At 58.1% G+C, this 17,010-nt stretch overlaps 1 protein-coding gene and 1 long non-coding RNA gene across 7 annotated transcripts in view; one reads left to right on the top strand and one right to left on the bottom strand.

Annotated features, from left to right (window-relative positions):
* GTF2IRD1 (GTF2I repeat domain containing 1) overlaps window positions 1-7,946 on the top strand; it is a 92,850-nt gene extending 84,904 nt beyond the window's left edge. For 4 of the 6 annotated variants that reach the window (XM_070064517.1, XM_051835434.2, XM_051835430.2 and 1 more), the window contains 3 exons: window positions 3,448-3,485; window positions 6,876-7,018; window positions 7,692-7,946. In XM_070064517.1, coding sequence (XP_069920618.1) covers window positions 3,448-3,485; window positions 6,876-7,018; window positions 7,692-7,760 — 250 coding nt within the window. In that variant the 3' untranslated portion in view covers window positions 7,761-7,946. The other 2 variants (XM_070064515.1, XM_070064516.1) reach the window with 2 other exon arrangements.
* On the bottom strand, window positions 5,570-9,844 carry LOC138847009 (uncharacterized). Its single transcript, XR_011384578.1, has 2 exons — window positions 9,418-9,844; window positions 5,570-6,123 (listed from the first exon to the last, which is right to left on the bottom strand). It is a non-coding gene; the product is annotated as an uncharacterized lncRNA (long non-coding RNA).
* Between the last annotated feature and the right edge of the window lie 7,166 nt (window positions 9,845-17,010).

Genomic DNA, 17,010 nt, shown 5'->3' with positions numbered 1-17,010 from the left:
CCGGGGCGCAGCCCGCGGAAGGGCGTGGCAGGGCGTGGTGCGAGGGGCGGGGCCGGCGGCAGGGCGGGGCGGGGTGTGGCTGTGGGGCGGGGCCGGCGGGGGCGGGGATGGGATGTGGGGGCGGGGCCGGGGCGGGTTTCGCGGTAGGGCAGGGGCGTGGGCACGCGGGGGCGGGGCGCTCGGGGGGGGGCAGGCGGGGCTGAGAGGTGGCGGGCGGGGCGGGTTCCTCGGCAGGGCGAGGGGCGGGTCCAGGGCGGGGCCTAATGCAGGGCGGGGCGGGGGACAGTGCGACCTGCACCTGCGCTGCTTCACAACCCAGTCTCACTGATGAGGACGCCGATGCCTGCAGCAAGGACAGGAAAGGTCAAAGTCAAGGTCACGGTGGTTCCAGCCCTCCCTACCGAGGCCCGTGGCCTTGGCATCCCTGGAAGTTTACTTGTTTCTAAAGTGTTCATTAAATTTTATTTTTCCTGGCTATGCCATCCGTTTTTACCTGTTTTTAAAATGCATTACCTGGCTGGCGCCGTGGCTCACTAGGCTAATCCTCCACCTAGCGGGGCTGGCACACTGGGTTTTAGTCCCGGTCGGGGCACCGGATTCTGTCCCGGTTGCCCCTCTTCCAGGCCAGCTCTCTGCTGTGGCCAGGGAGTGCAGTGGAGGATGGCCCAGGTGCTTGGGCCCTGCACCCGCATGGGAGACCAGGAGAAGCACCTGGCTGCTGCCTTCGGATTAGTGCGGTGCGCCGGCCACAGCATGCCAGCCATGGCAGCCATTGGAGGGTGAACCAACGGCAAAAGGAAGACCTTTCTCTCTGTCTCTCTCTCTCACTATCCACTCTGCCTGTCCAAAAAAAAAATGCATTACCGTTTCCTTGCATGTTTAAAACAGTAATAAAGTCCCCCGTCACCCAGGGGTGGCTGCTATCCTACTGTACTGTATATGCTTATATTTTTCCTTTTAACAACAGTAGTTCACATGTTCTTTAAAAAGAATTCACGGAGCTGGCACTTAGCCTAGTGGTTGTAAGATGCACACACTTGGGAGCCGGTGCTGCATCCCATGCGGGTACCAGTTAAAGTCCAGCTGCCCCTCCTCCAAGCCAGCTCTGCCTATGGCCTGGGAGGGCAGCAGAAAATGGTTCAGGTCCTTGGGTCCCTGCACCAGCGTGCGAGCCCTGGAAGAAGCTCCTGGCTCCTGGCTTTGGATCAGCGCAGCTCCGGTCCCTGCAGCCATTTGTGGAGTGAACCAGCCGATGGAGGACCTCTCTCTCTCTGTCTTCCTTCTGCTCTCTGTTCCTCTCTCTATAGCTCTACCTCTCAAATAAATAAAATCTTAAAAAAAAAAAAAAAGATGCCCACCCTCCCCATCAGAGTACCCGGATTCAACCCCCACTTCCGACACCTGGCTCCAGCCTCCTGCTGGTGCCGCCCGTGTGGGAGGCCAGGAAGGAATGCCTGAGTTCCTGGCCCAGGCCCGGAGGCAGCAGGCACTTGGGGAGCTCTCTCTGACCCTCAGGTAAAGAGAGACTCCGAGTGTTCAGAATCAAACAACAAGGAGTGGTCTCCTTGCCTCCCGCCCACAGCTCAGCCCCTGGAAAATGCAGGAAGCCAGAAGACAGTGCTCCCCCCATCCCGGGCTCCCCCCTTGCCAGGGAGTCCCTTTCTGGAACCTTCCAGTCCACATTTCTGTACTTGCCCAGCAGATTTCTCCTTTTGGAAAACATGAACTTGAACTCACACCGTATCTACCTGTAGGGAACACTTGATCTTGGCTGTGTGGCTATTGCTGCCCCGCCCTGTGTATATTTGAGCTTCAGGCTCGTCTCTATTGGTTCCTTTAACCACAGACTGGAGAGGGACCACCATGTCTTCCACCAGGGGCCAGATGGCTCTGCACAAATACCACTGAAAATAAAATAGTCAATCAAAGATGTTTAAAGATTTATGTATTCGAGAGAGTTACAAACAGAGAAGGAGATCTTGCGTCTGCTGGTTCATCCCCCACATGGCAACAGCCAGAGCTGGGCCAGGCCAGAGTCGCATGTGGATCTCCCACATGGGTGCAGGGGCCCAAACACTTGGGTCAACTTCTGCTGCTTTCCCAGGCCATTAGCAGGGAGCTGGATGGGAAGTGGAGCAGCGGGGACTCGAACCAGCAGCACTCATATGGGATGCTGGTGTCGCAGCATTGATCGCAGCATCAATCAATCAAATTTAAATGAATACTTTTTAAATGATTGATTGATTGATTCGAAAGGCAGAGTTACAGAGTGGGGGGGAGGTGTTCCATCCACTGGTTCACTCCCCAGTTATCCGCAATAGCTGGAGCTGAGCCAATCCAAAGCCAGGAGTCAAGGGCTTCTCCTGGTCTCCCACACGGGTGCAGGGGCCCAAGGACTTGGGCCATCTTCCACTGCTTTCCCAGGCCATAGCAGGGAGCTGGATTGGAAGTGGAGCAGCCAGGACTTGAACCCGCGCCCATATGGGATGCTGGTACTGCAGGTGGTGGCTTTACCAGCTACGCCACAGCGCCGGCCCCTAAATGAAGACTTTTTAAAAAACATTTATTTTCAGCCAACTAAAAGAGTGACAGAAACAGATCTTCCATCCTCTGGTTCACTCCTCAAATGCCTGCAACAGCCAGGGCCCAGCCAGGCCAAAGCCAGGAGCCAGGAACTCCATCCAGGTCTCCCACGCGGGTGGCAGAGGCCTGAGCCCTTGGGCCATCTGTTGCTGCCTTCCCGGGGGCATCTGCAGGGAGCTGGACAGAAAGCAGGGTAGCTAAGCCTCAGGCCTGCACTGTGATACGGGATGGGGGTGTTCCAAGCCGGCCGCCCAGCACCCACCCCTGAAGGCATAGTTTAAAGGCCATGCCTGGACAGCGCCCAGTGCACCTACACCTGGCAGTGTTTCCAATCCCTTGGTCAGTGTCTTCATCCCTTTTTTATTTAAAATACCCAAGAGGAGCTCTCTTGGGAAGGAGAAGGTTTAATGTGGCTCTCAGCCTGGAGGTTCATGGTTCACGATCGGGGAGCCCCGTGGGTCTGGCAGGCGGCGGGGTGAGCCAGGAAGCAGAGAGAAGCCGGGCCAAACTCCAGTAACCCACCCGGCCTAGAGCCCCTCCCCCCAGCCCCACCTCCCAGCGGCCTCAGTGGGATGATGTCTCCCCCACGTATTAGTGCAGACTTTGGGGTGTAAGCAGGCATTTGGGGAGCCCAGGCCGTCACAGGCAGCGCCCCCTCTCGGTGGGTCCGAGGCAGGCCCAGAGGGGCTGCTTGCCGAGGTGCACCTGCTGGGGCGTGGCGGGGAGGAGGCCTGCCATGTTGGATCCGGCTTCACCCGGCTGGAGCCGCGGCGGCAGCGGCGGCGGGAGAGGAGGGGTCGCCGTGGCCGGGAGGAGGTGGAAAGCCGCTTTGCTAACAGCGGCCTCGTCCCTTTCTTTTTTCAGACCTTTCGCAGAAATCTGCAACGATGCCAAGGTGCCAGGTGAGTCGGAGGCTGAAGAGGCTGCCCATGCGCCTCCCCGGCCCCAGAGCCACAAAGGCTCAGCCAGAGGTGGGCCAGGTGGGACTTCCCTCCCCCCCCACTCTCCGCCCCGGGAAAGCGTGGCCCCTGCCCCACCCTCCTGCTGTCCCCCAGGCTCCCCTACCCCCAGAGACTGCAGGCGCCCTGCGCTGGCACGGCTGGGAGCGTGACATCGGCTAGAGAGGAGAAAGCACAAGCCCAAAGCAGGGGCCGGGGCCCCAAGTAGGACGGTGGAGCGACCTGGGCAGGGGCAGCAGTGACGTGTGACCCCCAGGGGTGAGGCCGGCTCGATGCTGCCCGCATCTGCCCAGCACCCGGAACCTTCCAGCAGGCTCCTGGTGCGAAGACTGTGATGGAGAAGCCGCCTGGGTGACTCTGCCGTGCCGGGGACCAGGTCCCAGGCCCCGGAGCAGCGTTTGGCCCAGCAGGCTCAGCCGCCACTTGGCACCAACATCCCACATGGGAGTGCCCGGGTTCAAGTCCCGGCTTCCGCTCTCTGGTGCAGCAGGTGGCGGCTGAAGTCCTTGGGACCCTGCCACCCACGTGGAGTTCCTGGCTCCTGGCTCCTGGCTCCTGGCTTCTGCCTGGCCCAAACCTGGCTGTTGCAGCCATTTGGGGAGTGAACCAGCAGATAGGATCTCTCTCTCTCCCTCCCTCTCTCTCTCCCCCTACCTTTCTGAGGGAAATGAACAAGCTATGCAGACACAAGCTGGGCGTCCTGTATCCAGCTCAGGCCCGAGCCCGTCTACCCAGGGGTGGTGCCAGGGCCCGCAGGCTGAGGGCCCAGGCCCCAGGCCCCGATGCTCATCACCAGCCCCAGGCAGTCTCTGACCAACCAGCTTGATACTGGGGCTTCCCCCGACCCCCATTCGCTCACACAGCTCCCAGGTCTCAAGGACTCACCTGCCTCCGGTGACCGGCGTAGTCTGAAGAACGCCACACAGGCTACAGATGAAGACGCGCAGGGGGAGCGGCGCAGGGGGCGCACAGGACCCCAGAGCTGCCCACCCGCGTGCAGCAGCCTGCAGGGATGTCCAGGAGTCCGGGTCCGGCCCCCCTACCCCGCCCCCATCCTGAAGCTCCCTGGAGGCTGCCAGCCATTGGTCGGTGGAGTCAACTCATTAGCATTAGGGAAGTGCAAGGAATTGAGGGGTTATGAGCCAGGAGCTCTCACAGAGCAGGTGTGCTCACAGCAAGGGACCGGGTTTGGGAGCCGCCCTCAGCTCAAGGGCAGAGACGCAGAAGGCCCCAGGGCAGGACCTGGGGCCAAACAGACAGTGGACAATCTCACTTCCAATGTGTGGTCCTCCTAAGGTCTCAGGCTGCCCACAGCCCCGGGGCCAGCCCGAGGTTGGGGACAGCAGCCCACAGCTCTGCCTCCTCACTCCCGTATGGTCTCCGGCTCCAAACCCAGGCAGCTCCTGGGATGGGGCCGCCTGCTGTCCAAGGTCCCTTCTTTAAGCCCGTCACAGACCCCCAGGCTCGGGCCCAAGGAGACCCTTCCGGGGGTGTGTCGGGGTTCCACGCAGGGGCCAGTCACTCAGCCTCCGGACACCAGAGGGGCGGCTCCTGATGGCCACGTTGCAACGGGTCCGTGTCCCTTCATTCAGCGGCAGCCAGGCCCTGCCCCGTTACCCCCAGGGACTTGGAAATATCCGGGGAAAACTGCAATGAAAAAATAACGTTTATTTTAGTGCAAACATTTTGCAGATCCATGCCTAGTTTTTCATAATCGGAGGTACTTCATTTTACTTGAGAGGTAGAGAGAAAGCTCTCACCTGCTTGTTTACTCCCCAAATACAACAGCCAGGATTGGGCCAAGGCTGAAGCCGGGAACGGGGAACTCCATCCGGGTCTCCCACATGGGTGGCAGGGACCCACGCACTTGAGCCATCCCCTGCTGCCTCTCAGGGTTGCATCAGCAGGAAGCTGGAGTCAGGAGCAGGGCTGGGGAATCACACCCAGGTCCTCAGTGCCCATTGCAGGCGTGTTAACAGCTAAGCTAAATGCCCCGGCACCATGAGCTTTTATTAGTATTGTCATTATTATTATTCATTCATTCATTTATTTGAAAGGCAGAGTTACAGAGAGAGAGAGGGAGAGACAGAGAGATCTTCCACCTGCTGGTTCACTCCCCAAATGGCCTCAATGGCTGGAGATGAGTCAGTCCAAATCCAGGAGCTTCTTCCGGGTCTCCCACGTGGGTGCAGGGGCCCAAGCACTTGGGCCATCTTCTGTTGCTTTCCCAGACACGTTAGCAGGGAGCTGGATTGGAAGTGGAGCAGCTGGGACTTTGTAAAAAATATTTGAGAAGTAGAGTTACAGACAGGGATGGAGAGAGGTCTTCCATCTGCTGGTTCACTCCCCAAATGGCCACAATGGCTGGCGCTAGGCTGATCCAAAGCCAGGAGCCAGGAGCTTCTTCCGGGTCTCCCATGCAGGTGCAGGGGCCCAATGACTTGGGCCATCTTCTACTGCTTTCCCAGGCCATAGCAGAGAGCTGGATCAGAAGCAGGGCAACCGGGACTTGAACCGGTGCCCACATGGGATGCTGGTGCCATAGCTGGTGGCTTTTCTCGCTGTGCCACAGTGCCAGCCCCTGTGGGAGCGCATGCGTGATCCTGAGACACGGGTGGGGACAGTCAGCAGCCTGCATGGCCTCATCCTCCAGCCAAAGACAGCAGCCTTTACAAGGAGCCCGTCACATACATAGTCTCCTTGGAGTCTCCGCCCCAGTTTTCTCCATTTGGCTCAGAGAGGTCAATAAATTTCCCCGGAGTCACACAGCCTGGGGGTGGCAGCCGTGGAACTTAAGCTTAGGCCCTGGGACTCTCGACCCGAGCTCCTTGCCCCGGGGACGCTGCCTGTCGCCTCGCCCAGGCTCGGTCAACTCAGGGCGCTCCGGAAGCCGTCTTCCTGACGGGTCCCAGTGTCTGAGCCTTGGCCGGGTGCCAGGTGTGTGCTTTGCACATCCGTTCATTGGATGCTGTCAGCAACCTTGCAAGATCTCACATTTCATCCTGGATAACACGAGCGCTCGGGCTCATTAGGGGGCTCTGCGAGCCTGGTCACACTGCGCTCTTCCCGGCACCCCCTAAGCTGGGGTCCGTGGGGTGCCAGCCCCCAGGGAGGGCTCCGGGCCACAGGCTGGGTGGGCTGGGGCCTGCTCTGAGCCGGTGAGGTGCTCTCCTTGGGGACAGCGTGCAACGCAGGCAAGGCTGCAGGAGGGTGGAGTCCGGTCTGGTTCAAGACCAAGGCTGGACCTGGGCGTGCTGGGAACAGGGATACTGACCAGGTGAGCGGAGCCGCGCCCAGACCCCAGCATCTGTCACCCACTCCCCTTTCTCCCAGCAGCCAAAGACAGCAGCCTTCCCAAGCGCAAGAGAAAGCGGGTGTCGGAGGGAAACTCAGTCTCGTCTTCCTCCTCCTCCTCCTCCTCTTCCTCGTCCTCCAACCCGGAGTCCGTGGCATCCGCCAACCAGATATCAGTCGTGGTAAAGTCGCACGCTCCCGGCCTCTGCCCCTCCCTCCGGGCTGTGGGGGTGGGGCACGGGGAGGCGCCGGGCGCACCTGCCCCACCCTGCTCTCTGTGGGGCTCCCGGGCACGCGGGCAGGAGTTCCCATCCCCGCTGGACAGACAGCCAGGCTGAGGCCAGGGCAGGGCAGGGCAGGGACTCCCAGAGTCCCACACGGTTGGGAGCCCGACACCTGTGTGCACACACCCGCCTGCTCGGCACATCCCCGCCAGGAGCGGGGGTTCCCCGCGTGTGTAGATGAGGGAGAGGGGAGTCAGGATGGCTCACCTGTGGCGGGGGGGAAGAACCCACTCACCCCACCCCACCTGCGACGCACCGAGTCCAGAAGGGGCGAATGTTGGGCCACACTGGGAAGTGGAGTTCCTCACCCTTGGATCCCGCCTCCCTCCACTCCTCCCTGGAGCACCCCAGAGCCCACTGGGGCGGGGCGTCCTCCCCCCATCCTCCTCCTCCTCCCAGTGAGCCGGGTCTGTGGGAGCGCATGCGTGATCCTGGGATGCGGGTGGGGACAGTCAACAGACTGCATGACCTCAGCAGCCCCGGTAGCCTGGGAGGCAGCGGTGGGGAGCGCAGCAGCCAGCGGCCAGCAGCCAGGTGCCCTGATGGCCATGCCTGCCCTGTGTGTCTCCAGCAGTGGCCGATGTACATGGTGGACTACGCCGGCCTGAACGTGCAGCTCCCGGGACCCCTCAACTACTGAGACCTCAGCAGCGAACCGCGACCTCACTCACAAGACACTAAAGGAAATGTAATTTATGTACAAAGTGTATATTCGGATATGTATCGATGCCTTTTAGTTTTTCCAATGATTTTTACACTATATTCCTGCCACCAAGGCCTTTTTAAATAAGAAAAAAAAAAAAAAAAAAAAAAAAAGCCACAACCACCACTGGCATTGCCTTTTCTCTTCGTGTCTGGTGCCGCAGCTGTCACCAGGGGAGAAGTCGAAAGGCCCGGCTCAGTGGCCAGCTGGGGCCCGCCTCCCTGGCCACGCAGCATGGCCCCACCTACGTCACCCGTCTCCTTGCTGCCCCGGCGGTTGTGGCCTCGGGATGAGAAGACCGGAGAGGCACAGACAAAGCCTCCCACTGTGCCGGCTCCACAGCCACAGTCCCTCTGTACCAGCCGCACACGGTCACCTCCTGTCCCCTGGGACCCTCCCAGGGGGCACACAGTGGGGGAAGGGGCACTGTACGGAGCCCAGAAACTCAGGGGAAGTCAGACCCTGCAGTTGGGCCCAAGGCACCTTGCAGACGGGCGTTGTGGGCTGGGGAGCACTTTCCTTGGAGCCCTGACTCCTTGAGTGTGTCCGGGGCCACGCTGGTGGCAGGTGCACCTTGAAAGAAGGGACAGGACTGGAGGCAGGAAGAAGTCAAAACAGCCTGACTCAGCCCCTGGGCCCTGCCTGCCCTCCCGCTGGGAAGACAACACCCAGGTTTGGGGCCCTCGTGGGGGAGGCCAGCCCGAAACAGGGTCACCTCCCCCTGCTGCACAAATCAGGTCCGGGAAGCTGAGACTTGAAGAGGGAGTTGGGTGTGGGCAGGACACAGAGGAGAGGGAGAGGCGACCCCTGGGAGGAGAAGGCAGCAGGTGCATCCCAGGGGCTGGGCCTCCTGGGGTGGGCGGGGCCTCGGGCTGCACAGGTGAGTGGAAGCAGGAGCTTTCTGGGCTGGGTGGGATCTTCTTAAAGGTCCTCCCACGTGGAAGACCTCACAGGCTTTGCCAAGGCCACTTCCAGAGGGAAATGAGGCCCCCCAGGGGCACTTGGGGAGGGTGCCCTCGTCTGCAGGGTGGAGGGGGAAGCAGAGGCGGGAGGCCGTGGGGCAGTTCCGCAGCTGGGCAGGGGGAGAGGATAAGGAGGGCGCAGCCCGCGGTGTGGAGGAAACCCAGTTCTGACAGCTGCGTGATGTCCACCCTGTGGGTCAGCCCCGTACCCCGGGCCCGGGAGGAGAGGCCTCGGCCCAGCCTGGAAAGATGCTGGAAGCCACAGGCCTGGCACGCCCTGCCCTGGCCACGCAGCGGGCTGCCAGCCCCACCCACTTCCAGCTACCAGCGAGCTGCCTCCCTCCCACAATCTCTGTGCCCCCCATCTGTCCTTGACCCCACCATGAGCTAAACCCCACTTTTCCTCTCCAGGATGGGTAAGGGCCAACCCCCTATGTTGCCCTCCAAGCTGAAGCCTCTGATGAAATCAAGGGGTTGGTGGTCCCAAACCGCTTTGCACCTGCTACCTGGCAGTCAGCCCTCCTGCCCTGGGACCACCTGCCCCATCCCCCATCTGACCAGATGACCTGGTGTTAGATCCCTCCTGGGCTTTTCCTCTGGCACGCACCCCAGCCCCGCCCCGCCAACCTCACCTCCCACCATCCAGACGCCCTCCTTTTTCCAAGGCTGGAGTGCGTGCCCGGCCCACCTAGAGGCTCCTGGCGCCCATCTGTCGTCGCCCCGACCCCGGGCGCTCAGATCTGCAGCCAGAGCCGGAAGTGGCTCCTGCCCGGCTGGGCGCGGCGGGGGCGAAACCGCGGCGGCGTCCGGGGCAGGGCCGGCTGCGCCCTGAGCCAGCTGGGGAACCAGATATGCCTCGCGGCCCAGCCGGCCTGCAGGGCCTCCCCACCTGTCCCCTGTGGCGCCCGCGGTACAGGTGCGTGCAGTGAGGCGGGTTGTCCGGTGCAGCAAAGCTGCGCCTTGGGGCGACCTCATGGCGGCGGGGGGGGGGGGGGGTTGATGCTCCCACCCCCTCCCGCGGCAGGAGGTATGTCCGGGCAGGGGGTGTGTGCTCCAGGCCCTGTCCTGGGCTTGGCCCAGGGTGTTCCCCAACCCAGGCCCCATCCCAGGGTGACGCCGCACCGACCCCGGGATCTCTCCAAAGCCTTGCACCCAGATGTAGTTTATGCCAACTCTGTGCATCGCAGCGACCCGTGCTTTTTGAAGGCATTTTCATTCCAAAACACTCATTCTTTAATTAAACTTCATTTAGCTGCCATCTGTCTCCCGACGCAATGGCTTCGTGTTTTGCAACTAGGCAAGAGAATTGTTACCGGATATGTAAACACCTCCCCCGCCCCAAGAAAAAAAAATCACAAAGCGCTTTCCAAAGTGCTAAATGAGGGCTGGGAGGAGGGGCGTCGGGAGCTGCATGTTAAACACGCTAATTGCCGGGACGCGTTCCTCCGGGTGCACGGGCTTTGTGCAACAATCTGCTATCCGGGAAGAGATCGCGATTATGGAAAATGCTGGAATTATATCTGACTGAAAACAGCAATAAAGCAATCAGCAACACAGGACAAAGCCAAGGGGAGCAGGCGGCACCCACACCTGCTGCCCCCCCAACCCCTGCCAGGCCCACAGGAGACTGAGGGCCCCCCTAGAGGGGCTTCCCAGCAGCCAGGGGATACTTGCATTCCTAGGCAATGACACACACACACACACACACACACACACCCCGGTTTTTAAGGAATCCAAGATTTCTTGGAGGGGGAGGGTCTACCAACCCTCAAGGTTTATGGAGAGGTGGAGAAGGATGGAGGGAAGTGGGAGCTCCCTCGTCGCAAGAAATTTTGTATTTTGCGACTGGTGCTGTGGCATGGCAGGTTCAGCCACCTCCTGTGACGCCGGCATCCCGTGTGGGCACCGGTTCTGGTCCCAGCTGCTCCACTTTCTGATCCAGCTCCCTGCTAACACAGCAGAGAGGATGTCCGAAATGCTTGGGGGCTAATCCTCCGCCTGCGGCGCTGGCAAACCGGGTTCTAGTCCCGGTCGGGGCGCCGGATTCTGTCCTGGTTGCTCCTCTTCCAGTCCAGCTCTCTGCTGTAGCCCGGGAGTGCAGTGGAGGATGGCCCAAGTGCTTGGGTCCTGCACCCGCATGGGAGACCAGGAGGAGGCACCTGGCTCCTGGCTTCGGATCAGCACAGCGCGCCGGTCGTAACGGCCACTTGGGGGGTGAACCAACAGAAAAAGGAAGACCTTTCTCTCTGTCTCTCTCTCACTGTCTAACTCTGCCTGTCCCCAAAAAAAAAGGAAAAAAAGAAATGATTTGGCCCCTGCCACCCACATGGGAGGCTTGGAATAAGCTCCTGGTTCCTGGTTTTCGCCTGGACGGGCAGCCATTGGGAAGAGAACCGGTGGATAGAGTGTGTGTGTGTGTGTGTGTGTGTGTGTCTTTCTCCCTCCCTCTCCCTCTCTCTGTGGCTCTACCTTTCAAATAAATGAATAAATAGTTTTTAAAATGCTGTATTTCGTACTTATTTATTTGTGAGAAACAGAGAAAGAGAGTGCCACAAGTCCACTCCCCAAATGCCAGCCTGCAACGTCCTGGAAGAAGAAGCTGGGAGCCAGGAACTCCACCCACCCAGGTCTCCCACCGCTGCCCCGAGGGGCTGCATGAGCAGGAAGCTGGGGCCCGAAGAGGAACCCAGGCCCTCCGATGTGGGAGGATGTGGGACACTGGTGTGGGACACTGGTGTCTTAACCGGGATCTTTTTTTTTTTTTTTTTTTTTTTTTTTTTTTTTTTTTTTTTGACAGGCAGAGTGGACAGTGAGAGAGAGAGACAGAGAGAAAGGTCTTCCTTTGCCGTTGGTTCACCCTCCAATGGCCGCCGCGCTGTGGCCGGCGCACTGCACCGATCCGAAGCCAAGAGCCAGGTGCTTCTCCTGGTCTCCATGGGGTGCAGGGCCCAAGCACTTGGGCCATCCTCCACTGCACTCCCGGGCCACAGCAGAGAGCTGGCCTGGAAGAGGGGCAACCGGGACAGAATCCGGCGCCCCGACCAGGACTAGAACCCAGTGTGCCAGCGCCGCAAGGCGGAGGATTAGCCTAGTGAGCCGCGGCGCCGGCCTTAACTAGGATCTTAACTGCTAAGCGAAAGGCAGGCCCACCCCAGGGAACTCCCTCTTCAAAAGCATCCATGAGGGGCGTTGCCTGCAGTGCTGGCATCCCGGCTGCTCCACTTCCGATCCAGCTCTCTGCTGTGGCCTGGGAAAGCAGTAGAAGATGACCCAAGTCCTTGGGCCCCTGCACCCATGTGGGAGACCTGGAAGAAGCTCCTGGCTTCGGATTGGCACAGCTCCAGCCATTGTGGCCATCTGGGAGTGTGAACCAGTGAATGAAAGACCTCGCTCTCTTTCTTTCTCTCTTTCTCTCTCTCCCTCTCTGTAACTCTGCCTTTCAAATAAATCTTTAAAAATAAAAAACAAAACCAGCCCACGCTGGCTAGGGGCAGCAGTTTAGACCCCGTGTGGGGTCCAGTCCTGGCTCTGCTTCCGATTCCAGCTCCTGCTAATGCGTGCCGTGCAGGGAAGCAGCAGCGATGGCTCAAACACTTGGGTCCCTGCCCCGCGCTGGGGAGACCCAGGTTGAGTTCCCTGCTCCCAACTTTGGCCTGGCTCAACCCTGGCTGTTGCAGGCCTTTGGGGAGTGAGCCCGAGGGTGGAAGAACTCCATGTCTCTCTCTCTCTGCCTTTCAGATAAACAACAACAAAAGACTTGGACCCCAACAACCCCGCCCCTCTCCGTGATTTGGCTACGGTCATGCTTCTCTGACCTCATCTCTAGGGCTGTCCCTGTCCCGGTCCAGGAGGCTGGGCGTCTCTCACTTCCTCCAGCTGGCCTCCGGGCCTTCCCCTCTGCCTGGCAGCCAGCCCCTTCCTCTTTTCCCTCTCTCTCCAGAGCCCTCTGCAGACCCCACGCATGGTTTCTTCCTAATAAACTTGTCCGTGAACGTCTTGAAGGGCTTGTGTATGCATGCAGTTACAATTTTTTGGCACTGAAATTATCTTATAATTCCATTTTCCGCCAACTTTTGTTTCTCCCACTTTTTTATAATTTTAGATTTATGTATTTATTTGGAAAGCAGAGTGAGAGAGAGAGAGAGAGAGAGAGAGAGAGAGATCTTCCATCCACTGGTTCTCTCACAAAATGGCCACAAAGCCAGGGCTGAGCCAGGCTGAAGCCAGGAGCCCAGAACTCCATCCGGCGTCTCCCAAGTGGGTGCAGGGGCCCAAGGACTTGGGCCAACTTCTGCTGCTTTCCCAGGCCATAGCAGAGAGCTGGAACAGAAGAGGAGCAGCCGGGACTTGACTTGAACCAGCGCCCATATGGGATGCAGGCACGGCAGGCAATGGCTTTACCTGCTACAACACAGCACTGGCCACACTAATCAAACTCTTAATTTTATTTTTTTTTTTATTTTTGACAGACAGAGTGGACAGTGAGAGAGAGAGAGAGAGAGAGAGAGAGAGACAGAGAGAAAGGTCTTCCTTTTGCCGTTGGTTCACCCTCCAATGGCTGCCACGGCTGGTGCATCACACTGATCCGAAGCCAGGAGCCAGGTGCTTCTCCTGGTCTCCCATGCGGGTGCAGGGCCCAAGCACTTGGGCCATCCTCCACTGCACTCCCGGGCCATAGCAGAGAGCTGGCCTGGAAGAGGGGCAACCAGGACAGAATCCGGCGCCCCGACCAGGACTAGAACCCGGTGTGCTGGCACCGCAGGTGGAGGATTAGCCTATTGAGCCATGGCGCCAGCCCGAACTCTTAATTTTAAAATATTTCTTTAAGAGGTCTCCAAAGCTCTCTGCCTCGCCTGCACTTTCGCAGGTAATCATAGAAATAACTGGTATGTGCTGAACAGCTCCTGGGTCCCGGCCGTTATGCAAGACCTTTTGTGAGCTCTGCTAATCCCCACCGTGCTGCAAAGTAAATATTATTCTTCATTTCACAGATGAAGAATCAGAAGCAACCAGGGCCATGGGCAGTGTTACACAACCCGGAGACTCAGGCCACCAGGCACCGCCCCGGGCCGGCTGCAGCCATGGCGGCGGTGGAGGGGCATTGGAAAAGCAACCTTGGCTGGGGACAGCTGCTCTCTGTCTGCCCTTTGCATGAGCCAGAAGGAAGGGGGCGTGTGTTGTGGCACAGCGGGTTAAAGCACAGCTCGTGACATGGGCATCCCATATCTGGGTGCCGATTCGGGTCCCAGCTGCTCCACTTCCAATGCAGCTCCCTGCTAACGCACCTGGGAAAGCAGTAGAAGATGGCCCAGGTATTTGGGCCTCTGCCACCCACATGGGACACCTAGAAGAAGCTCCTGGCTCCTGGCTTCACCCTGATGCAATAGCCATTTAGGAACGAACAGCAGCAGGAAGACCTCTCTCTGGCACCCTGCCTGTCAAGTAAATACTTCTTTTAGAAGAGAAAAGAAAGAGAATAGAGGTCTCTTTGAAGAGGAAAAAAAATAAGTATCTGTTAGGTCAGGTTTGCCCAGAACAAACCCACCTTGATTCCACAGAAAAGGGAGCTGGAACAGCTAGAAGGACCCAGACACACACAGGCACACACACACAGAGGCACACACACTCACACAGGCACAGACTTACACACTGATACACACAGACACACTCATACACACAGAGGCACACACTTATGCATGCACACACATTCATACACACACTCATACACACAGGCACATACTCATACACACACAGGCACACACAGGTACACTCATACACACAGGTACACACACTCACACACATAAGCACACACATACATTCATACACGCAGGCACACACAAGCACACACACACACTCACACACAGGCGCACACACAATCATACACTGATACACACACTCATACACACAGGCACACACACAGATACACACACTCATACACACACAGGCACACACAGAGATACACACTCATACACACACAGGCACACACACAATCATACACTGATACACACTCATACACACACAGGCACACACACAGGCACACACACAGACACACACTCATACACACACAGGCACACACAACCATACACTGATACACTCACACACACAGGCACACACACACAGAGGCACACACACTCACACAGGCACAGACTTACACACTGATACACACAGACACACTCATACACACAGAGGCACACACTTATGCATGCACACACATTCATACACACACTCATACACACAGGCACATACTCATACACACACAGGCACACACAGGTACACACATACACTCATACACACAGGTACACACACTCACACACATAAGCACACACATACATTCATACACGCAGGCACACACAAGCACACACACACTCACACACACAGGCGCACACACAATCATACACTGATACACTCATACACACAGGCACACACACAGATGCACACACTCATACACACACAGGCACACACACAATCATACACTGATACACACTCATACACACACAGGCACACACACTCATACACTGATACACTCATACACACACAGAACACACTCACACACAGGCACACACACAGGCACACACAATCATACACACACAGGCACACATACAACCATACACTGATACACTCATACACACACAGGTACACACACAATCATACACACACAGGCACACACTCACACACACAGGCACACACTCAGGCACACACAACCATACACTGATACACTCATACACACACAGGTACACACACAATCATACACTGATACACTCATACACACACAGGCACACACTCACACACACAGGCACACACTCAGGCACACACAACCATACACTGATACACTCATACACACACAGGTACACACACAATCATACACTGATACACTCACACACACAAGCACACACTCAGGCACACACAACCATACACTGATACACTCATACACACACAGGTACACACACAATCATACACTGATACACTCATACACACACAGGCACACACTCACACACACAGGCACACACTCAGGCACACACAACCATACACTGATACACTCATACACAAACAGGCACGCACACACACACAGGCACACACAATCATACACAGGCACACACACAACCATACACTGATACACTCATACACACACAGGCACACACTCACACTCACACACACACATACTTGTTAACAGGAAAGCTTCATGAGAGACGTTGCAGCAGTCCCAGTATCAGCACAGTGCTTCGCTCTCAGAGATGAACCGATTGGCGTCTGGGGTGGTGCCGCTGCTGCGTGGGATGGCCCAGCCTCTCTGGGAGCGCTGGGCTCCGGTCCTTGCTCTGCTCCCAATTCCAGCTCCCTGCGGATGCACGCCCCGGGAAGCAGCAGGTGCTGGCTCGAGGGGCCGGGTCCCTGCCACCCACGTGGGACACTGGGATGCAGCTCCGGGCTCCCGGCTTCACCCTGGCCTGGCCCGGGCTCTTCTGGGCGTTTCGAGGAGTGAGCCAGCACGTGGGGGCTGTTTCTGTCTGTCTGTCTCTTTCTTGGCCCCAGCAACTCACCCCTGGTTCTCCCAGTGTACCCTGGGCCCCGGCCAAACCAGACCAGACCCCCACTGTTTTCAGAACACTCTGGAGCCTCTCCCACCCGCACGCCTCTGGCCAAGCTTTGGCCTGGCTGGCTGGCCCCTCCCCTTCCTTTGCCTGACAAAATCTGCCCCAGCCCAGCGCCTGCTCCTGTGCTGAACACATGCATGTGTATTTGTCCCCTGCAAAAGTAGCTGATGGAGGGAGAGGCATGTAGCTCAGCGGTTAAGATCCCCACTTCCCACATTGGAGAACCTGGGTTCGGGTCCCGGTTAGGGCTAATGCAGACTCTGGGAGGTGATGGTTCAAGTGCCGGGGTCCCTGCTACCCACTTAAAAGACCTGGATTGAGTTCCTGGCTCCCAGTGTTGGCCCGGCCCAGCTCCCTGCTACTGTGGGCATTTGGGAAGTGAACCAGCAGACAAGAGTGAGCACGCTCTCTTTCTCTCTGTCTCTTTCTGTGTTGCTTTGACTCTCAAACATTTTATTTTTAAAAATAACATATGGGGGGCCAGCATTCCATATCAGAGCACTTGAGTTCAAGTCCCAGCTGTTCCACTTTAGATCCAGCTCCCTGCTAATGCTCCTGGGAAAGCAGTAGAAGATGGCCCAAGTTCTTGGGCCCCTGCACCTGCATGGGAGACCTGGAAGAAGCTCCTGGCTC

The sequence above is a fragment of the Oryctolagus cuniculus genome, chromosome 19 (genome assembly GCF_964237555.1).
Source record: "Oryctolagus cuniculus chromosome 19, mOryCun1.1, whole genome shotgun sequence".
Classification (NCBI taxonomy): Eukaryota; Metazoa; Chordata; class Mammalia; order Lagomorpha; family Leporidae; genus Oryctolagus; species Oryctolagus cuniculus.
The sequence above is the reverse complement of the archived record's forward strand: the minus strand, read 5'-3'. Positions and strand labels throughout refer to the sequence as shown.